This window comes from Psittacula echo, assembly GCF_963264785.1.
Source record: "Psittacula echo genome assembly, chromosome: 2".
NCBI lineage: Eukaryota > Metazoa > Chordata > Aves > Psittaciformes > Psittacidae > Psittacula > Psittacula echo.
In genome coordinates this window covers 128,171,199-128,195,454 of record NC_137737.1, presented here as the reverse complement: position 1 = coordinate 128,195,454, position 24,256 = coordinate 128,171,199, and the positions used below count along the sequence as shown (strand labels likewise).

At 39.9% G+C, this 24,256-nt stretch overlaps 1 protein-coding gene across 5 annotated transcripts in view; it reads left to right on the top strand.

Moving 5' to 3' along the window:
• JPH1 (junctophilin 1) overlaps positions 1–24,256 on the top strand; it is a 92,651-nt gene that overhangs the window by 2,945 nt on the left and 65,450 nt on the right. For all 5 annotated transcript variants that reach the window (XR_013956302.1, XM_080611648.1, XM_080611647.1 and 2 more), the window contains exon 2: positions 4,163–4,919. Coding sequence is in view for 4 of the 5 variants with exons in the window: in XM_080611648.1 (XP_080467774.1) it covers positions 4,163–4,919 (757 nt within the window). In the remaining variant the exon portion in view is untranslated. The remainder of the gene's footprint in view (positions 1–4,162; positions 4,920–24,256) is intronic.

Here is a 24,256-nt window from a genome sequence, read left to right as displayed (position 1 = left end):
ATGAGTAATATATGTCATGCTATGTTTAAATGCTTAAAATTGTCACTCAGTCAAATCTCTGAGGAAAACACTGTGAATTATAAACCATGATCCTCCACTCATTGCATGGGCCTTCAGGTGGCCTGTCAAGTTGTTCCCTGTGGCAGTCTGGACTTTTGTGCTGCCTCTAAACTGGATTTTGTTGAACCTGTGTGAATCTGCAAGCCTACTGGAGGATATTTTATGGAGGGAATAATACCTAATTTGAAATTTCAGTATGTGTAAATTAGTTTGCAATTTATGGTCCTGCCAACAGTAGCAATAATGGGCATCTTGCTGTAAGGTTGTGCACTGCCATGCCACAGAGGGAGGTCAGAGGCAAATGCATCCTAAGCAACAGTCATTGATAGTATGTTTATGGTATCTAAGTAGTCTTCTTTCTGTGTGGATGCTTATCTAATATTTGAGTCTGAAAAGCACATAAAAATACTGGTCTAACAACAAATTTGTTAAACCACGAAAGATGTAAGTAAACTATAGGAGCAAGTGGAGTAGTTCAATAGGTCCTCAGCCTCTCAATTTTTTCACACAGTGTAGTTTTAAATTTTAGCCACAAGTAGGCAATGACATTTGCAGCTGTAATTTATACTGAGGGATTTTTGGAAAGGATGGCACAACTTCAAAGAGACAGGTTATGAAATTATACCTTACAACAATTTGCCAATAGAAACAAGAGGGAAAACTTACTTTCTAATAGTTCCCAAGCTCAAAATACGAATACCTTTTCAAGGGAACCAATTGAACACCAGATGGATGGTCAGTAGAAGTTGTGCCTGAACATTTCTCTGGTTAAAAAAGATACCAAATTTAGCTTTTGGAAAATTAATGCTGAACAATGCTATTGTTTTATGGTCAAATACAGTTTTAAATTAGCTTAGTGATTAGAGTGTTAATTAAAATTTCCCAGGTGACACTTACAAGAACTCTGAACAGTCAGCATATAAGGTGATATATAAGTGAAGCATTATAAGGGAAAGCAGGATACAGTGTATGTGTTGATATTCGTATTTATATAGATATATCTATATAGATAGGTAAATATTACATATAATGTATCTTCAAATAAGAGAAAAGCTTTTTTTATCACGTGTTATGTCATTTGCTGTAGTATTTAATTATATTGTAATATTAACAAAACTTAACTTGCTCATATAAAGTTTCCTATAATTTCTATTGTCGAAGAAGGTATTACAGTTGAGTCTGATATCATCAGTCTCTTGTATCTGCATTCTGGACACTGCTCTCCAGACTTTTCATTTAAAATGTAGGTTGAAAAATCAAGGAAAATGACTCCGCTTTCTAGCACACTAGTATCAGACACCTTTCCTGTAATGGATTTGTAGTGATAGAAGAGATAGTTGTTACCTGAAAGACTGTACAAAATTCTAACTTAATATCTTGGGTACTTTCTAAGGACCAATTCAGTATGAACATTCCATTTCCTTATTGACTATTTTTTCTTTAAAAGAAGCTGGCATTGATTTTATTTCCTTAGCAGAAAGGAAAATCAGATGAGTAAATAGCAGCACATAAGTTATCCTTGGTTTAATGCCTTTGTGGGCAAGAGTGACCCATTCCACTTCTTTCTACAGGGTAGTGAAAAATACGAGTCTTAAATGAATTAATTGGTTTTGAGTTTTCCATTTTTATTAATTAAACCCAAATATTAGTAAGAAAAAAGGCTGCCCTTTTGTACTCATAAAATTCCATACTGAAATAAGTGGATTCTGCTTTTAGTCTGACACTCAAATAGCAACATAAAAAGCCATAATTACAAGTTGCTACTGTAATGTGATATTGGGGTATAATCAAAATTAGAATTAGATTCATTATTTCTAAATTAAATTAACTAGTGCAGAATGTTAGGTTGTTGTATGTAGCTGTAGGTATATGTAGTCAGATTCTTAGCTCCAGCATATTATTGCAATACCAGGGAGATCTCAAATATAATTATGGACAAAATGTAGTCATTTATGCTCATAAAATATTAATACATTTCTGAGAAATGTCTGTTTAATAAAGAAAAAAAACACAATGTGGCTGTATTTTTGCAGTATTTACAGAATACATCATACCAGTGCTTTGTGCTTGTGTTTCTATTTGTTCTTTTCCATATGCTGAGGAGTTTTTTAAATAATCATGTTTCTAGATTCAGCACCCTTACAACCAGCGCAGCGGTAGGTATCCAGGAGACGGAGAATGAGAAAGAAACTTAAGTTGTTTGTTTGTGTCAGCAGCCATCTGTTATAAAAAAACCCTACTTCCACTTTGTAGAATTTTCTACCAACACAAAATAGTTATGTTGTGGAACCTATCTAGTTTGATGTAATAAAGAAAGCGGACTTGGCAAATTTAATTGCATGTTAACATTGAAATGTAACTTAGCAGAAGAGGTAATATAGTAAAGCAGTAATTGGTAGATAATTGGCATGTACACGACCAAAATAGTATGCTTATACAAAGGAGATCAAATCTCAAAGCAAATGAAGCTTTGACCTACATCTGAAACTGCAGGTATTTCACAAATATTTTCACAAAAATGAAGTCAAGCATTGAATTTGCCATTTGATATTTAGTTCTCTGAAGAATAATTTATAATAGGTGCTCTAATTAAAGCAGATCAAAATCAAAGAAAGGTATTTTAAAGATGCTTATTCATCCCTCTGTAAGAATATCCAGACTCAGAATAGCTTTTTTCTTTTTTTAAATAAAAAATTATGATTTTTTTTAATAAAAGAAAAAAAAGGCAGCAGCACTATGTGTGTGTGAGACTTCATTTTGAGCAGCTTAAAGCAGTTTAATGGGAATTACAGTGAAATGACCTTAGAAAGCACATTACCTTGTATATGTGGGGTTCCTGGCACCATTCTTTGGAACCTGTTTGGAATTTTTGGTACAAATGACTTTTGAAGACGAGACACTAGAGTATGTATCCTGTCAAAATGAAAATGCCTTTCAAGAGTGTTCAAGGCCAGGTTGGATGAGGCTTTGAGGACCCTGATCTAGTGGAAGGTGTCCCTGCCCATGGCAGGGGGTTTGGAACGAGATAATCTTTAAGATCTCTTCCAAACCAAACCACTCTGATTCTATGAATACAAGTCTGCAGTAGTAATCTGATAATGCTAGATTTTGGCTCAAATGCAACTTTGCATAAATATCATGACTCCTCATATCAAATACCATGTTGTTCCTTGTATTGGTCATTTACAAAATAGTTATGATTGCAGCAGTGAAATGTGTTTATGACAGAATGGTGTGCAATACATAGTGCAAAGCAAATGAAAGGAGAAAAAGAAGTGCTAAGGGATTCGTGTTTCTGATCTTTCTGTCACAACATGGTGCAGAATACAGTGCCATTTTTATGATACCTGGGATGCCAAAAACTGTTGATATCAAGAGTTCGTAAAGAGTAAGATGTACCAAGGTTTTGCTCTTCCGTTCAAGTATATGCAAAACCTTTATTTAATTTTACTATATATACATTTATAGCAGTGGATCCAGAGCCCCATCTCAAGACAAGGCAATTTAGTGTATTGTCAAATATGTCATGACATGGGGAGGTCTGTAGTCACCTTAAACCCAGAATAACACAACTTTTACTACTCTTGGTCTTTTACTCCTTGCTCTTATTTTTACTCCTTGCTCTTTCTGTGAGCAGCTGGAAGCAAGAGCCATGAGTGTCCTGCTCCCTCCCTCCCCTCCATCCTTGTCTTTCTCTCCAGCTGACCATATGTAATATGGTTCTGCTTCTGCTGACCACCTCCTCATTTGACAGCCTTAAAAAATAATGAGGGAGTCCTGCTTTAGAAGGTTATCTTGATTTTTTTTTTTCCCTCTGGACAGATCTATTCAAAAAATGCTTGTGATGATAGCTACTGTATCTTAGTTGACAAAATAAATTACGTCAGCTGGGGAAACAAGGATTTGCTAGGTGGAAAAATAACTTGTATGAAAAACAAGTAACAGAAGTAGTTTATCCACTATGTCATGTGCTGTGTTTTTTCTGTGTTTCTTCTTACCAAAACCAGAGCTGACAACATAGCATTGCCTGTAGTGTACTGGATGTAGCATGCTAGGTCTTCTACGGCTTCCTAAATTTAATTTCTCCTTATTACTTTAAAAGGTACATACCAGGGGCAATGGACAGGAGGGATGCGACATGGCTATGGTGTACGTCAGAGTGTACCCTATGGCATGGCAACTGTGATCCGTTCACCCCTCCGAACATCTCTTGCTTCACTTCGAAGTGAGCAGAGCAACGGCACTGTTCTGCATGATGCCACTTCCGACAGTCCAGCTGGAACAAGAGGAGGTTTTGTGCTCAATTTCCACAGTGATGCAGAGGCAATGGGCATTAAGAAAAAAGGAGGCTTATTCAGAAGAGGATCACTTCTTGGTAGTATAAAACTTAGAAAATCTGAATCTAGGTCATCGATATCTAGCAAACGGAGCTCTGTTAGGAGTGATGCTGCTATGAGCAGAATTAGTTCTAGTGATGCCAACTCTACAATTAGTTTTGGAGACGGTGACTGTGATTATTCCCCCATGGAAGACCATGTTGATGCCACCACTACAGAAACCTATATGGGTGAATGGAAGAATGACAAGCGCAGTGGTTTTGGTATTAGTGAGCGTTCAAATGGTATGAAATATGAAGGAGAATGGCTAAATAACAGGAGGCATGGATATGGATGTACCATGTTTCCAGATGGCACCAAAGAAGAGGGAAAATACAAAAATAACGTTTTAGTCCGTGGAATAAGAAAGCAACTTATACCAATACGAAACACAAAAACTAGAGAAAAGGTGGATAGAGCAATAGAGGGTGCACAGCGAGCAGCTGCCATGGCAAGAACCAAAGTGGAAATTGCAACATCAAGGTATGTTATCACAAAGTATATTTGTTCATCACTGAATTTTCAGAAACAAGATTGTGTTACAATATGTGAGCCCTTATCGTTGACAAAAGATTCAAAAGTACAAGGCTGTAAATGTCTTCAGTGGATGAATACTTGCTCACTTTTCAGTTTCACATGTGTATCTCTGTTGACTTTAGTGGCATTACACATATGAAATGTAGAGCTTCCATTCATTTGAGCAAAGATGTTTGTATGTGTTCCATAATATACTGTGAAAGTAAATTTCCATTCTCATACATTCCTTCTTTCACTGGAGAGCTGCTGCATTAGCCTTTAAACCTGTTTGGAAAATAAAACTAGTGAGCAAATGAATGATTTGGGGGATGTGAGGTGAAGATTAATGTTTTCCCATAAACGTGCTCCAGTTACACTTACTGTGTTGACTTTTTGGGTAACATCTGAGACTCGCTGAAGTTTCACATTTGACATCGAGCATCTTAGGATGGCATCTGTTTGAGAGACTGTGGTAGGAACAGTGTAAGAATAATGGCTGTTGTGCTTAGAGGTTGTTGATTTGGTTGCCACTCTGTTCAAAGAGTTCTGTATGAGAGCTCTCTTTTTGAAGCATGCCTCCTGCAGTCTGAACTCATCTGAATCTTATGACCACCACTTTAAACCATAGCGGTCATCTCTGCCCTTCCCTTCCCCCTCCTCAATCCTGTCAAGTGTTTGAGATGGGAGAAGTGTTAATGGGTATTAATAGTGGGGAAAAAAATGTCATTTTCACTTTGAACTCCTAACCAACTACCAAGCAAAGTTTTCTGAAATGGAATTGTTACAAATTAAAGCAGTATAGACAAATTTAATAAGTTTTGCTATTAAGTCTGAGAGCTGTTTAAGAAGCTGTTTAATTTTTAATGCCTTCCAATAATTTTCTGTAGCAGTTTCTCTGTTGCTGTTTTTAGTTTGTTTCTTCAGGCAGGCTTTTCCTGAAATATGCTGTGGACCACAGAAGAGCCAGGAAATGTGCATGAAAGAAAATCTTCATGCTGTTTTAGAAGGGGGATATCTCATTACGCTTAGAGCTGGACAACTGATTCCTGATCTAGTGTGGTCACTAGTGTGACTATCCTTTTTCTGAGAGTCATAAAGAATACAGAATAGACTGAAAACTCTGTAAGTGGAAAAACTTGCATACATGGATGGCTCTTAGTGAAAAGTAGTCAAGACACAAACATGAACAATTTAGCATACTGTTAGGAAAGCCTTCTGAGCGCTGGTCACCTAAGTAACTAGAGGGTAACATATATGCAATTACTTCTATAAATATATGTAAGGCATTACATGACAGCATACCATATTAGCAAAGCACATCAGTAATAGCTAACTTTAGGGAATTACTGGATTCCATTCATGTCCTGTCAGTGCATAATAAGCCCTAGTTGTGAAAAAATTGAAGTTGCGGGATGTGTGGAGGAGGAGAGTTGCCACCATGAGTCCATATAAAGCTATGAAAAAGCTGTAGTCTGAGACCTTGTAAGTGAGGTTACAGTGCACAATGTCAGTGCTTCCCATTTGAGAGGCGGTATATCTCTGAAATGTTTGCTGTTCCTTCCCTTCGATTTTAGGTGAAGGACAGAGTTCAAATGGCTTCTTTTGGAATAGTCCCATGAAAGCAAGTTTTATTTCTAGAAAAGATGTTTTTAAAAGTGCAGCAACAGAAGGCATCAGTTGTAGCGCACCTGCAACCATAGGCTATTCCTTAGGTTTTTCAGCTGAGAATTTCTCCGAAACAGTCCTGTGGACTGTATGAATAGCAAGATTGCAGATTCAGGTTTCCACTTGTTAGTCGCCTATGCACTACAGTACCGACAGTGAGTCAGAGGCAGAGACCTGACACCTAGTCAGGCAACGTCAGGCATAAAGATTGTATTAACTTCACTTCTGAGTGTTGCCCAGTAAGGATGACACACTTTCCATCCCTTGAGTGTTCAGAATTGCCTTTAGTATTAGCGGTGGGAGCAAGTTCATGGCATTATGTGAACCAAGGGACTGTCATACTGGCAGTCAGTAGCACAGACTGAGAGCCAAATCATCTGGAATAGGTTCTAAAAGGGCACTGAGGAAGAAACTTCCACATCGAAGGGTTGCTAAATTCTAATCTGACTGGATTGATACAGTTTCAGGATGAAAGAACTTGCTTCTGTCCCACTGAAACTTGAGGACCAGTACTGGTTTGTGAATGCTTTTTTACCAAACTAATATATTAATATGGCCTGGGTTTGGCTTGGATAGAGTTAATTTGCTTCCTAGTAGCTGGTACAGTGCTGTGTTTTGGGTGTAGTATGAGAATAATGTTGATAACACAGTGATGTTTTTAGTGGTTGCTAAGTAGTGCTGACCCTGATCAAGGTCTTTTCAACTTCTCATTCCCTGCCAGTGAGAAGGCTGGAGGAGCACAAGAGGTTGGGAGGGGACACAGCTGGGACAGCTAACTCAAACTGGCCAAAGGGATATTCCATACCATATGATGTCATGCTCAGTATGAACTGGGGAACTGGGGGGAGCTGGCCAGGGAGGGCTGATGGCTGTTTGGGGCTGAGCTGGGCATCTTAGTGGGTGGTGAGCAATTGTATTGTCCATCCATCACTTGGGGTTTTTTTCTTGAGTTTTATTTCTTTTTCTCTTTGTTATCTTCCTTTTCATTACACCTAGTAGTATTAATGTTAAGTTTTACTTTATTTCAATTTTTAAACTGTTCATAACCCACAGGTTTTACCTTTTTCCAGTTCTTCTTCCCATCCCACTGCTGGGGGGAGGGGAGCAAGTGAGCAGCTGAGTGGTACTTTGTTCTGGCTGGGGTTGAACCACGACATAATAACATATTAATTCTTCCAACAGTAGCTCTCCTGCAATGTCTTAGATGAACATGAGGATAGTGGTCTTGTCTGTTTCCTAACAGTCACTACTACGCAGAAAAGCCCAAGAGGAGTGCCTTTTGTAATCTCTCCAATGTGTAATACAAAGGTGGTTCTGCCCATCTGGCATAACCTCACCTGGGCACACTGGCCTGTAAAACCAGGCCTGGCAGATGTCACCAGCAATGCGTGCTCACTCTAGTTTTCCATTCTGTTAGTGGAAGAACTCTCTACATAGACCTTTTCTCACCCCCAAAACCATCAAATGTCCAGGTTTCCGTTCTGAAGAGCTAGAAACCCTGTCTCTCAGCCAGATACCTTCCTTTTCAATGCAGCTTTGGGTTATATGCTGTTCTTTCTGTATCGTTTATTTCCAAAATCTTTGCTCAGCCAAATGAAACCAGACCATACTCCTCTTCATAGCTCCCTGCTAGTCATGACAGGTTTGGCTGGTAGTTCGACCTGTGACAGATGTCCACACAGTCGTCAACAAGACCAACCACTGTTTTGCCTTGTATTCCCAGTGTCTTTTTATGTCTTAAAGTCCTCGTTAATAAGCTGTGTAGTCTTCCTTTATCTAAAATGGCAGTTCGGTGTACAATGAAAACTCTGAGGTAAATGGTGCTTCTCTGAACCTGAATTTACATTGCTCTCCTGACTCTTTAGGGTTTTGAGGCATTTCTAGTGAGGTGTTTTAGATATAATAGCAGCATTTTTCAGAAGATACCAGTCACAAAATCGGTGATGTATAGAAAGCTGCTGTATCAGGGAAATAGCTACCAGCCTCTGCGACACAGATCTGTATCCAAAAAAGACTATAAATTTGTAATGAATAAAAATGATAATGCAGCTTAACAGTCTTGATTGTTTATTATAGTTCTACTAGTTACACGTAATACAAAATATTAAGGCACAAATACAAAAATCCCAGAATGATGAATTTCAGACATATGTTCAACATTTTACCCTTTTAAAATATTAAAAGGCTTTTTTTTTTTTTTTCTTAAATCATTATTATAGGCAGTAATCAGTTCAAATTCATTTTTAACCCATTTTTGCCAAAAGCAGTCAGGTTTACTCTATAGACCAGTTTGGGGTCTTGGTGTCTAAAAGGAAAAGCTCCCTTCCAGAAATTTTTAATAACTTCTTTCCTATGTTTTTTCAAGCACCTGTAAGGTGATTCAAGTTCTAGAAGATGTACATTTGGAAGAGTCCTTTGAAAGATCTTAAAAAGCCCCAAATGTCCACTCACTAAAAGTCAAATAAAAACTTGGTTTGAGTATATCAGCTGATTCTCAGTGCATGGATTCTGAACTTCCTTTTCATTGCTGTCATGTGTTTTATTCGAAGGAGATATCCCTCTGCTGTTCAATATGAACTGGAATTATATTAGAGCACTTCTTTCCTGGTATGAAAATCACTTAAGTTCTCATCAGAGGAGCTATTTAGTGTGTTATATTAACTTTGCCCTCATTAGTACTTGTAATGGTATAAATTTTAATGGGTTTTGAAATGAATTCTCAGAGTCTGAACATAAACTTACCTTCTAATACTCAGTGTCAGTGAGTGTTCTTAAGTGTATCATATCAGTCTTGTAAAGTAAACATGTAGCACTGGAAGCAGAAGGAAATGTATTTACATACAATCCTTCACGTACCAGATTCTTTCAAAAAAAGTCAGTATTAGGGTTTCAGAATTGAGCTTTCAGAGCCAGGCCTTTTCTTTTTCTTTTTTTCCCTCCCTTCAGGTTTTATCTCAGTAATGCTCAACATGAAACTGTCCTTTAAGTGTTGACTCTCTGAGGAAAAACACTTTGCAGAGACAGAAGGGGACAAGATAAAAGTACAGTAAGAAATATGAATCAGAAGATAGTGTATGGAGGGAAAGGGAGAAAGAAATCAAAAGAAAAAATGTTTCCTTATAGGTATTTTCGTTATACTCCATTGGTCTTCGAGGTCATAAAACAAGCAGGTTAAAGGATTGTATCATCTTGTTTATTCTTTTTTCTACAGAAGTTAAATACTTTTAATTAAAGTTCTGAGTGAGTTTTAAGTAAAGTGTGCTGTCATAAAATGCCGTGAGAACTGTTGACCACCTTAAAAGCAGTATTGTAATGGGTTTTCATTACGTGAGCGCCTGAGGTTTGGTGGAAGATAAGGGTGCCTTTGTGTTAGGCACCGCACAAACAACACTGTTTAGAGACCTTGAAGCCTGGGAAAGTGGCAATGCTCAACAAACAGAAACTGGCAGAAGACTGTGGAAGGACCAGAGATCAAGATCACAGTAAAATTAATATCTTGCAGCTAATAACACAGAGCAGTTTCTCCTCGTTAATTAGCTGTCTGTGCTCAGATAGCAGTGCCTGGCAAGCCTCTAGTTGGGAAGACCTTGTAAGGGAAGCATTGAAGGGGAATTAAAAGACTGGTGTCTTTTCTGCAGTGATTTCTTTTTCAGAGTAGCTTTTTTAGACAGCTCAATTTTATTTTTAGCATGTTTGTGTCCAAGTCCACAGATGCTGTGGCCTTCACTTTTTAATAGAAACTGCTACAACTCTGGTTGTGATCCCATGTCATGAGCAGCCTGCTTTGTTCTGAGCCTTGAGTTGGTGGCGTGGCCTGAGAAGACAGGTGGAGGAGGATTGACTTGGTGGTAGAGACCCCATATCACAATTTTGATTTTGCTTGGGAGTGAGTCCACTGCCATAGCCTGGAATTCCTTGTGTCCCTGTTCTCCATTGCTGTCATAGCAGCCTCCTGCAGCCAGTATCTGGCTTGTGTGATATTTGATGCTGAGGATCATAGAATCATAGAACGGTTTGGGTTGAAAAGGACCTTTAGATTATCTAGTTCCAACCCCCTGCCATGGGCAGGGACACCTCCCACTAGACCAGGTTGCTCAAAGGCCTGTCCAAATGAACCTTGAACGCTGCCAGGGATGGGGCAGCCACAACTTGCTCTGGCAGCCTGTTCCAGTGCCTCACCTCCCTCACAGTAAAGAACTTCTTCCTAATCCTGAGCCCTGGCCTGGCACTGCCTCAGTCTGGGCCTGGGCAGTTAGCATTTGCTTCACGTCACTGGGCTGCACTTGCTTCTGAGCAGTGCAGCTCAGTTGTCCGCCCCTGGGCACTGGTGTTCCCTGTACAATGGTTAAATAAGAAAACAGTGCTCATATATTTTCATAACCTTAATTCACGGTAAGCTTCCTTATGCTGTGCTGCATGTGGTGGATTTATGTGAAGTGTGTCTAACTGTCAGGAAAGAGTACTAAATGGTTTAGTAGCCAGTTCCTTCCTTATTTTCATTGCCTTGTGTGACCAGTGCTCTCAGCTTAACCTGAACAAACTGTGATTTCTAGAAGAGATGGAATTATATGGATGTGGTAGTATAGTTTGTGTCCACGCTAGATGGCAGCTGCCAATCATTCCAAATGGCACTGAATATGCACCACACACAGCTTTCCATTATGAATTTAGCTGACACTACCAATCTCACTTTACTCAAGAAACTGAACTGGACACTTGCAAGACTAGTGCCTCACACATCTTTGAGATGCTGTGCTTATTATAGCTGAAATATGAACATTGTGTTTAGGAATAGGATCCAACAAATACCAAAGGTATTTATAAGACTGTTTGCTTTAGTACAAAGAGCTTCCTTAGGTTCAAACCAAAATCAGTTTTAATCATTTTACTACATAGTGTATTTGAAAATAACAAATATAATGCTGTGGGGAACTTAATTTTAAGTCTTGAGCTACTAGGGACAGTAATTTTAATGTTAATTCTGAATTCTTTAGAGGAAAGCGTATGTTCCTTGAATCTTGTGGGAGTTACTGCACTAACTTCAGTGGGGCATATTTTCACTCAGATTTGTCAAACAACTTGTTGGCAAAAGAATATAATCTTGGACTGCTTCTCTGTTATTTGCTGGAGAATGAGAAATACATCTGCTTGGAATATACAAATCTCACAAACATCACTACACAGATTTTATTTCTTTTCTTAGTATTTAATGCAGTAAGATTACATGGCTGAAAATACGCAGAGTTACTCCTGTACTATCCCTGAGCTGGAAATTTTAGAAAGCCTCAAGTATTTAACTTTCTGATCAAATTACCCATATCCTAATTCACCTTACTACAGCCAGAAGTCTGAATAGGGATATATTAAGGAAATTAAAAAAAAAAAAAAAAAAAAAAAGCAGTTCTGGAATGTAGCCAGTCTTACTTTGTGTTTGTACTAGACACACAATTGTTACCCTACAGTTGCTTTTCTAACATGTTTAAATTCAGGAGATTGCTAATACAGGATTAAAAATACTCTGTTTTCAAAATGTAAATGAACCAACACTGCACCACTGTTTTTAAAACAACCATCTAAGAAAGCCTTTTTTTAATATACAGACCTTTTTGAAATGTTTCTTTAATGAGATGGATAAGGATTTTTTGCCCAGTTTCCATAATACTTAATTTAGGAGCTGAAAGTCTTTACAGTGGCAGCCCAGTAGATATATGTGAAAACACTAATGGTTTGGGGTTTTTTTGATGATAGTGAGATGCACTAGCAAAAGACTACTGTTTTGTTTTGCAGACGAAGATGAGCTGTTATGCAGATTCTTGCCTTAGTTTTTACACAGCATCTCAGTTTTGATCTGCATTACAGTTGTTCAAAAGCTAAGCCACAAACAGCATCTGTCTCTACTGACTTTCAGGAGGGTTTCTGTGATGGAAATAAATCTCCATTAAAAAAACAAAATCTGTGTTGCTTGTACCGGTTAGTTTTGTACGAACCATAGTGCAAAGCTATTAGGCTTATGTTATTGCTATAAAAATATTCTCAAAACCAAAAAGATATATTTCTACTGTACTTAGTACAGCTATGTACATAGGGCTAGTAGTACTAGTCAGAGCTTGGGTAATTTATTTGATGCTTTGCTTAAAGACTAAACCAATTAATACAGAACCTTCCCAGCTTCTTTCTTCAAAGAGATAAGAAAACCTGCTGTCATTTAACTGTAGCATTGTCGATGGGTATTCTACAGGGTAGGATGTTTTTCAGTGAACAACTGCAGCAGGAAAAAATAGTAATTTAAATTATTTAGTTATTTCCCCCTAAATTGATCTACATGTATATTTCCCAAATAATAGTAGATTAATTTTCTGAAAACTTATGTAGTTCAATGAGTACTGCTGTTTGTTTGAATACTAATTGATCAACGATACATATTATGACTTCTGTTTCTGGCAATTAATACATTTGTCTATTTTACACATCTAATAGACATTGGTACGTATTTTCAAAAACTGACTAGATTTTGTTTGCCTACCACACTATGATTTCCTCTTTTACTACTGCTCTATTTGTACTTTGTTTTACAGTCCTCTGCTCTCGTTGTCTGGGGAGGCAGAGGCACAGTCTTTTTGTGGCTAGTGTCCAAGAGTAAATCATAGAATCATAGAATCATAGAATAGTTAGGGTTGGAAAGGACCTTAAGATCATCTAGTTCCAACCCCCCTGCCATGGGCAGGGACACCCCACGCTAAACTATGCCACCCAAGGCCTCATCCAACCTGGCCTTGAACACCGCCAAAGATGGAGCATTCACAACCTCCCTGGGCAACCCATTCCAGTGCCTCACCACCCTCACAGGAAAGAATTTCTTCCTTATATCCAATCTAAACTTCCCCTGTTTAAGTTTTAATCCTTTGCCCCTTGTCCTACCACTACAGTTCCTAACGAAGAGTCCCTCCCCAGCATCCTTGTAGGCCCCCTTCAGATACTGGAAGGCTGCTATGAGGTCTCCACGCAGCCTTCTCTTCTCCAGGCTGAACAGCCCCAACTTTCTCAGCCTGTCTCCATACGGGAGGTGCTCCAGTGCCCTGATCATCCTCGTGGCCCTCCTCTGGACTTGTTCCAACAGTTCCATGTCCTTTTTATGTTGAGGACACCAGAACTGCACACAATACTCCAAGTGAGGACTCACGAGAGCAGAGTAGAGGGGCAGGATCACCTCCTTCGACCTGCTGGTCACGCTGCTTTTGATGCAGCCCAGGGTACGGTTGGCTTTCTGGGCTGCGAGCGCACACTGAAGCTGGCTCATGTTCATTTTTTCATCGACCAACACCCCCAAGTCCTTCTCCACAGCGCTGCTCTGAATCTCTTCTCTGCCCAACCTATAGCTGTGCCTGGGATTGCTCCGACCCAGGTGTAGGACCTTGCACTTGGCATGGTTAAACTTCATGAGGTTGGCATCGGCCCCCCTCACAAGCGTGTCGAGGTCCCTCTCGATGGCATCCCTTCCCTCCAGCATATCAACCGAACCACACAGCTTGGTGTCATCGGCAAACTTGCTGAGGGCGCACCCAATCCCACTGTCCATGTCACCAACAAAGATGTTGAACAAGACCGGTCCCAACACCGATCCCTGAGGGACACCACTCGTTACTGGTCTCCAGCCGGACATTGAGCCATTGACCACAACTCTTTGCGTGCGGCCGTCCAGCCAGTCCTTATCCACCGAGTGGTCCACCCATCAAACTGATGGCTCTCCAATTTAGAGACAAGGATGTCATGTGGGACAGTGTCAAACGCTTTGCACAAGTCCAGGGAGATGACGTCAACTGCTCTACTGCTGTCCATCAGTTTCGTAGCCCCATCATAGAAGGCCACCAAATTGGTCAATCAGGATTTCTCCTCAGTGAAGCCATGCTGGCTGTCACCCAGCACCTTGTTGTTTTTCCTGTGCCTTAGCATGCCTTCCAGGAGAATCTGCTCCAAGCTTTTGCCAGGCACAGAGGTGAGACTGACTGGTCTGTAATTCCCTGGGTCATCCATTTTCTCCTTCTTGAAAATGGGGGTTATATTTCCCTTTTTCCAGTCTTCGGGAACTTCACCTGACTGCCATGATTTTTCAAATATGATGGCCAGTGGCTTAGCAACTTCATTCGCCAGCTCCTTCAGGACCCGCAGATGGATTTCGTCAGGTCCCATGGACTTGTGTACGTTTAAGTTTTTAAGATGGTCTCGAACCAGATCCTCTCCTACAGTGAGCCTCGGGTCTTCATTCTCACAGTCCCTGCTTTCGCCTTCCAAGACTTGGGTGGTGCGGTCAGAGCATTTGCCAGTGAAACTAAGGCAAAGAAGTCATTAAGAACCTCAGCGTTCTCCAAATCCCGGGTAGCCAGTTCTCCCGATATCTTCCGAAGGGGGCCTAAGTTGTCCCTAGTCTGTCTTTTTCTCGCTACGTACCTACAGAATCTCTTCCTATTACCCTTAACATCCCTAGCCAAGTTTAATTCTAACTGGGCCTTAGCCTTCCTCACCTGGTCCCTAGCTTCCCAGACAGCATCCCTGTATTCTTCCCAGGCCACCTGTCCCTGCTTCCACCTTTTATAAGCCTCTTTTTTCCTTTGAATTTTCCTGAGCATCTCATTATACATCCAAGGAGGTCTCCTGGCCCTCCTGCTGCACTTCCTTCTAGTTGGGATGCACCACTCCTGAGCTTGGAGCAGGTGGTCCTTGAATAACAACCAACAGTCTTGGGCCCCCCTGACCCCTAGGGCTATATCCCTTGGAACCTTACTAAGCAGGTTCCTGAAGAGGCCAAAGTCTGCTCTCTTGAAGTCCAGGGCAGTGAGCTTGCTGCACGCTCTTCTCACTGTCCCAAGGATCTCAAATTCCACCATCTCGTGGTCACTGCAACCAAATTTCTCTTATGAGCTTGACTCCCCTCAAGTCCATGTAAGTGTTTAATGTCTGAAACAACCTCTTGATTACTCCTGTCCTTTTTAGATGTTTTCCCAATTCTACTACATAGATGTGTTCTCCCAAGAGCTCATTCCTGACGTGTTCTGGTTTTACTTCAAAAACACTTTATTTAATAATAAAACATGGCAGGGGGTTGGAACTAGATGATCCTAAGGTTCTTTCCAACCCTAATTATTACATCGTTCTGTGATTCTATTTATGAAGTTAGGGTTGCTCTGCCTTACACATCACCCACTTAAAGTGAACTTCATTTGGTATTTAAGAGTGAACAGTGAGTTTTGTGCAGCCCTTCTTTGCAGTTACCCTCGGACTTTTTTTCTGTAACACTGATAATCACAAATTCTGCTGCTTAGATCTTCACACCTTTCCCCAACCAACACTTGTGAACATCATGGGTTCTCAGCCCTGAGTTCTGTGGATATCCAATGGTGAACCTTCTTGGTTGGGAAAAGTAATAATTTATCCCCTTTTGTTCTGTTTCTTTTCCAACATAAACAATTCTGTGATTCTACAACCGGAAGTTAAGAGTGTAAGTCAACAGTTGTTGGTGTCCTCAGCATAAGAAGGAGCTGTTAGAACAAGTCCAGAGAAGGGCCACAAAGATGATAAGGGGGCTTGAGCACCTCCCATATGAAGACAGGCTGAGAAAGTTGGGGCTGTTCAGCCTGGAGAAGAGAAGGCTGTGTGGATATTTGATTTTATTTCATCTGCTCCTTGCACTTACACTGATTAAAAAGCTGTAAAAGTGGTTTTGAGGTCTGTATTATAGTTAAGTTGTGAGTTAACTGCTGACTGATATAGTCATTCCATTACATGATGAACTTTGGCCATGGACCGTAGTGGTGAGGAGACAGTATGAAAGCTGATGTCTCTTTTGAGAAGCTCAGAATGCAGTACAAGTACAGGTAGGTAAGCTAACAGAAATCTCTGATGCTTTGTTGACACCTAGATTTTTGCTACTTCCAGAAAGGATAAAGCCAGACTGGAATCCTCTTGATACAGAACACTGCTAAATTATGGACCAGTATAAAAAAAGTCCCCAGAAATGTTGAATTGTGCACTGGTGTTTGAATAGGGGTCACACAAGCATTGGTCTGGCAAAACCTTTCACACAACAAAAGTCCTTCCATTTATTTGCTATTTCACAATGTATTTATTCAGCTGTTATTACTAAAACGGGCATTTTTGGTTGACAGTTCAAAGGTCATCCTGACTGAGTCTTCACAGGCCAGTCTGAGAGGTCAGCTTAAACTATCTTCAGAAACCTTGCTTGCTTGTTGAACATCCCTAACAATTTTAAGAATTCTTCTCTACTTTCAGTGTATGTAATCTGATACTTGAAAAGATACTTTTCTCTGAAAACGAAAATGAATTTGCCAGTATGTGAAAATGCATATTTGAGTGGATGTATAACCTAGCACTGCTGAATCCATGCAAGAAAATAGTTCTGGTTTTGTATAGAAATTCACTTTGCAGAATTACAGTGACAGTTTCTTCTTGAATTATCTGCTTTTATGCGCTCATTGTTGAACTTAAAACCATTTGATATCATTTCTCTGACTGAAACCGTTTATTGTCTTTTTCTTAGCAAAACTAATTCATATCTTTGAAATGTTCTGATCTTTTCCTCTTTTCTTTGGCACTGAATTGTCTCATTTTGCAAGTAAAAGTTCCAAGGGAGATGGAAATTGAACTTGCTTAGGTGCACGTCAGCTGAGGAAACGTTTTGTATCCAACTTTCACATTTGTATCTATTTATAAATGAAAGTTTAAAGTAGATTAAGTAAGACCTGTTAACAGTAGGACTGCTGTAGTTTGTTTCAGATTATAGTGAGGAGTATTTTAGCTCGAGTTGTTTTTTTCGAGAATATTTACTGTTTAGAAAGGTATTTTTGATGTGCTTTGTGCTTATTCCCATTATTCTTGGTTTAAATATGTTTTGTTTCTTCTAAGATTAATATGAAGTAGAATATAAGGGGAAATGAATGGCAAGATTCTGATAATATCCCCAATAATAAACACTGTAAACCTACATTTTCTTAGTTTTCATAGTCATAGTTTTCTGTAAAATATTTTAGATATGATATCAAGTATTTATTACTTACTATATTAACCATTTAACATTAATGCAGCAACAGCACTATAAAAAGGAACTAGGAGAAAAAATGGAAATCTTGAATTTTAGAGCTATCAGAAAATTATGTTAGTATCTCTTTACAACTGCTTTACTGTCCGTTCTCAGAAAAATACTGTGAGGTTTGGTTTGGCTTATTTTTTTTGGTTGGTTTTTGTTGTTTGGTTTTGGTGGTGTTTTGTGGTTTGGGGGTTGGGGGGTTGGGGGTTTTTTGTGGGGTTTTTTTGTTGTTTTTTTTTTGGGGGGGGAGTTGTTCTTGTTTTTCAGAAAAAAATATCAGTTGCTTCACGATTCCTGTGCAGCATAAACTTCATGTGCCATTCAGAAATTGCCTACACGCTTGGTTTTCTCTTTACTTGATTATCTTGAGGTGTCATCAACATTTTGCATTATGAGATTGCTGTTTGAAGCATTTTTGTGAAAGTTTTCCTTCTTTTAGGTCCTCCATTCAATTATTTATAAAGTGTCACCTATTCCCAATCACTGATAAGCCTTGCATAAGAATGGATGCCATTAAGAATAAATTAAAATACTTTTTTTTTTTTCTAGAAAATGTAAATTCCTTGTCAATATCCCCATGGTTTTGACCCTGTTATTGCTATCAGCATAATGCATGTTCTTCTCTTGGAAAGAAATGCATTAGATGGATTAGCTAAGCACTAAAAATATCTTTACTTAACCACCAAATTATATAACCATCCGATTTCTGTTGGCTGCTGGTCTCATACTGTGATGCGTTTTAGAAGTCTGCATTTCACAGCATATCAAATGAAAAAAGTTTTTGGTTTACATCAGATCCTCTTTCAGAATTTCATATTTTTTTTTTTAAATATCATTTTTCATTCCAGAGATTGGAAGTAGGATTTACTGAAAGTTTCTGATAACTGTTTTCACTTCAAAATTTGAAAATGCTGCTGCTTTTAGCCAATACAGTCCTTCTTTTGTTTGGTCACTCTGGGGTGGTATGTTTGATGCTTTCTTTGGGTTTGTTGTTTGTTTTGGAAGGGGGGGTGTTTTTTAGTGAATAGTAATTTAGATCAGATCCACTGCTGAGAGCCTTGGTAATCTGAAATATGATGGTAATTCTTCTAGAAAGCTCTTCACGTATGCAAGAAAAGATCTGGTGACAATAGCCAGTGTAGAGCTGTGTGTCATCTTTTTTTTTCTGCATTTTCTGTATCATTTGAATTAAAGGATTTTCTAGAGTTAATCTATACAGAGGTTTCTGTAAGAGAGAACAAGAGGAAAATTGTTAATCTTCCCTTAGATTACTTAAAGCTTTGTAATTTCAAGATTTCTCTAAATTTATCTTAAAGATTTAAAGCAATTTCAGTACAGTACTGCAGTACTTGGCTGTATAAATAGGAGTAGCAGTAAGTTGATGCTGTAACTCAAATTCTCTTTGCATTGGTGAATGAATCAAAAACAAGGCTTAACTTCAATGTGTAGATAATGGACTGAAATGGTCATCAAAAATGTTTGTGATGAGGTAACTTTGTAGTCTGCTTGCTTTCTTTTTATTTCTTCATGGCAAAAATCTCATGTTGTATTGTAATGGAATTGTTGCCTCTAGTCAGGTTCCCTGTGATAGGTCTGTGAGATTTTGTTCTTTGTGAATGTGACGAGACATGTTTGCTTACATCCTAAGGTCAACCAAGTGTCACCTTAGTCTGCAGTGACATCCTTTCCTGCTGTTTGTTTTTCTATTGTGTAGCTGTAATGAAAAAGAAAAAAAGGAATGCATGAAAAAAGGAAATGATGCCATCAGAGCAATCACTTTGCATGTAAGGGAAAATATATAATCAGCTGACTAAAGGGCATGAGAACATCCTGAAAGGTAATTGGGCACCTTTTGTTGAAATACTCTTGATATATCCCATTAACTTGTTCAGTGTTGCTCAGAAACAATGCCTACAGACAGAGGTACAATATTAGGCTTTTTTTTCCTTTATTCAGTGCCAAAAAAATGTGGTTATCATAGTAGATAGCATCATCTTAAAGCCAGTATTGTTTATGTATATTTTCTGGAGAAATATGTGCACAAATGGTTCAAACTTTCCTCAGCAAGCTTTCTTGTGCTTTCCATTATGTTCTTTACAAGTGAGTGGGAGAAGCCCACGCCTTTTTCAGACCATTCTCAGGGTTCATCTCTGCAGTTACGTGTCTTGTAGAGTACAAGAGCTGGAGTTGCTATTTCGTTTTGATTGAACAACTTACCGCTCTTCTATTTACTTTCACTCCACTCTGGCTGGAATATTTGTCTCCATATGTTCCATCTCATCTTTTAAGTTGTTCAGACTGTAGGGCTTGTTCATTGTATATATTTTAAATGACTGAAATGGTGGAACCTAGTCTACTTGTCATCGTGCAAGTGTTAGCAAAACATATGCACTTATCATAATGGGAGCAATGAGAAGATGATTTCCTGTGGGTTTTTCTTTTAGAAATCCAAGAGCATTGTCTTCAAAAGTGCTGTGCTGGTAAGAATAAGCAAGTTTTTTGTATCTCTCTGTTTCTTTTCCCTGTGACTTACACACTTCTAGTCTTCAAAATTCTCTAGTTTCTTCTCAAAAGGAAATAACTCTGCACATGAGTGTTGGTGTGTATGCAGTTGCCAAATGAAATAGTTACTGATTTCTATAATAAAAAAGCCTCAAACCAACGAACTTGGAGCGTTATGTCAAGCCTAGTGAATAAGTGGTGAGTTCAAGTGCCAGCATTTTAAAGTGGAAGACCTATGTTCTTCAACAGCAAGAACAAGGAAAGATTGGCATGGTTCAGATTCTGATATTCCTAAGGGAAAGCAGGAGAGTTTCAATAAGGGGGATTCTTGTCATGCATAAGACTGTATTAATATGAGAGTTATTTTCTTGTTAAAATGGTCTAAAAATTAAAATCAGATGAAGGGAGTTTTGTGTAATTTTAATATGAAAAGGCTTAAAGGCTCAAATTCTTCCATATTATAATCTAAAATAACCTGCCCTTTCATGATCCTAAAGACTACCTTAAAGTGTACTTCATTAATCCTAAAGGTCAATTATACAAAAAATTACAATAAGACTATGGTAGTAGTGTAAGGTGTTTGTTTTGATGCATTTTATTGTACTTTTCATTCTGAAGGAATGAGGTGAATTTGCATGATCTGATTAGCAACTCATCATTGCTGTTACTTGGCTACTTCTGAGGTGAAGGGAAGCTGGAAAGGAGCATACAGCTTGCTGCTCAGCCGATGAAGAGGAAAAAAGTGTCAAGAGTTTGATTGTTTTAAATCACCTTACTATTAAAATACTTCCTGTGATGTTATTTTCTTTAGGAGCAGGCAAAACATCACTTTCTGAAGTTTTAATTAAAGAATAGATAAATGGATTATAGTCCATTTACCCTGCAGCTTTGGAGGATAAATGAGTGATCTGAACCTGGCAAGTTTTTAATTTATTCTTCACATAATCTACTGGTGAAATATTAAATGTTGGCCATGCTGACATCAACAGCAAAACACCCACTGGTTCCAGTGATAGCAGGATACCACTGATGGAACAGTGTTCTTTGTGAGTTGCATTTTTTGTGGGAGTCGTAGGCAGCTAAAAGTCTAAAGCCAAGATACTAGAAGTTCCCACTGGATGATAGGCGGTAATCTAATACAGAGACAGTCCAGTTACCACTGAGGGAAAACTGCTATCTTAGGTGTCCACTCTTCGTAATTACTAGAAAAACTAAAACTCTGGGCTTATTTTGTGGATTGCAAAGTAACTAATAGAACTTTGTGAGATTTAGTCCTTTCCCATTGCAAACAATGAAGCTTCTGTTATGATTCTGTGTTGCATTCTGTCTTCTGTTACTGGTTCTGAATGCTATGCTGTTCTGCACACTGTCCCAAAAAACTCTGAGATTTGAGTATGGTACATCTTCATAGGAGTAAGGGTGATAGATAGAATTCATTCTAGTAAGCTACGTCAGCTCAATTACTGGGAATATCCACGTTTCTGGAAATCAGGGCGGGGGTTTGCTTTGAAAAACACAACTGAAGATACATTTTTGTGTTTTATTAACAGATTCCATCAGTTTGCAATAGAAATAACTGATGTAATATGTTAATAATTTTTCTCACATATATGTAAATCCAGAAACCAGATTCTCCAGTAGAGCAATAGAACATAAAACTGTATCTTCAGCAGCAAACAACTTCTCTTCGCAGAGCAGCTGCTTTTCTATTGCAAAGATCCTCAGTGTACTAGTTAAACAGATAAACGCATCTTATCAAGCATGAGTTGTTTTCCTCAGCTTTGCTTGCTTGGCACATGTTTCTGGAAGGTTACCTAGATTGTGGTGCTAACTTCCCTGGTTAGGTGCATGTGCCACTTACCTGAGAAGGGAATCACAGAATCATAGAATAGTTAGGGTTGGAAAGGACCTTAAGATCATCAAGTTCCAAACCCCCTGCCATGGGCAGGGACACCCCACACTAAACCATGTCACCCAAGGCTCTGTCCAACCCGGCCTTGAACGCTGCCGGGGATGCGGCATTCACAGCCTCCCTGGGCAACCCATTCCAGTGCCTCACCACCCTCTCAGTAAAGAATTTCTTCCTTATATCCAATCTAAACTTCCCCTGTTTAAGTTTGAACCCGTACCCCTTGTCCTATCACTACAGTCCCTGATGAAGAGTCCCTCCCCAGCATCCTTATAGCAGCTCATCAGATACTGGAAGGCTGCTAGGAGGTCTCCACACAGCCTTCTCTTCTCCAGGCTGAACAGCCCCAACTTTCTAAGCCTTTCTTCACACAGGAGGTGCTCCAGTCCCCTGATCATCCTCGGGGCTCTCCTCTGGACTTGTTCCAACAGTTCCATGTCCTTTTTATGTTGAGGACACCAGAACTGTATGCAGTATTCCAAGTGAGGTCTCACGAGAGCAGAGTAGAGGGGCAGCATCACCTCCTTTGACCTGCTGGTCACGCTCCTTTTGATGCAGCCCAGGATACGGTTGGCTTTCTGAGCTGCGAGTGCACGCTGCCGGCTCATGTTCATTTTCTCATCGACCAACACCCCCAAGTCCTTCTCCACAGCGCTGCTCTGAATCTCTTCTCTGCCCAACCTATAGCTGTGCCTGGGATTGCTCCGACCCAGGTGTAGGACCTTGCACTTGGCATGGTTAAACTTCATAAGGTTGGCATCGGCCCCCCTCACAAGCGTGTCGAGGTCCCTCTCAATGGCATCCCTTCCCTCCGGCATATCAACCGGACCACATAGCTTGGTGTCATCGGCAAACTTGCTGAGGGCGCACTCAATCCCACTGTCCATGTCACCGACAAAGATGTTGAACAAGACCAGTCCCAACACCGATCCCTGAGGGACACCACTCGTTACCGGTCTCCAGCCAGACATCGAGCCATTGACCACAACTCTTTGCATGCGGCCATCCAGCCAGTTCTTTATCCACCGAGTGGTCCACCCATCAAATTGATGTCTCTCCAATTTAGAGACAAGGATGTCATGTGGGACAGTGTCAAACGCTTTGCACAAGTCCAGGTAGATGACGTCAACTGCTCTGCCCCTGTCCCTCAGTTTCGTAGCCCCATCATAGAAGGCCACCAAATTGGTCAGTCAGGATTTCTCCTCAGTGAAGCCATGCTGGCTGTCACCCAGCACCTTGTTGTTTTTCCTGTGCCTTAGCATGCCTTCCAGGAGAATCTGCTCCAAGCTTTTGCCAGGCACAGAAGTGAGACTGACTGGTCTGTAATTCCCTGGGTCATCCATTTTCCCCTTCTTGAAAATGGGGGTTATATTTCCCTTTTTCCAGTCTTCGGGAACTTCACCTGACTGCCATGATTTTTCAAATATGATGGCCAGTGGCTTAGCAACTTCATTTGCCAGCTTGATAGGAATGATAGGTGGCTTATTGCACACGCAGCATGACAGAGGCTTCCAAGGAAAATAGGGTGCTGGAGCCATTCAGACAGCTGTCTCCTGGCTGTGCATTTTCCCACAGGATCTGTAGGAGCAGGCGTGGAATGTGCTCTGAAATTCTGGTAGCTACAGCCAGACAGCCTTGTGGTAGATGCAGCTGCTATGGGAAAGATGATGGTCAGAAGTGGGCTGCTGTTAACTTCCAGAATAATTCTGGAAGTTGATAGCAAAAAATCAGCAGTCTGCTGCATGCTGCTCTTCTCTGAGTATTCGACCAGCCAAAAGCCAGCCCTGGGTTTGGTGAACTGGCCTTGTGAGCTGCATACACTGTCAGGTCAGTGGATCTGGTGCACAGCAGAACTTGGTTACGTGCATGGTTATTTCCAAGCATGCCACAAACTTCTGTGTGACCTTCCAGCAAATTAGTTATGGTGAGGCACCATGTTAGAGATATGTGACCTGGCTGCGAGTACTTCAGAAGGTTTGTATGAAAGAGGGAGAGAGTATGTGATGAAAGTACAAGCTCAGGTTCTGTCTGAGGCTGTGACCCTATTGCACTTTCTCCTGACTGTGGAAAAACAGCCTTACTTATTCTGGCTCTTAATGGCCAAGCTAACTAGCTCAGGCCCGGGACTGT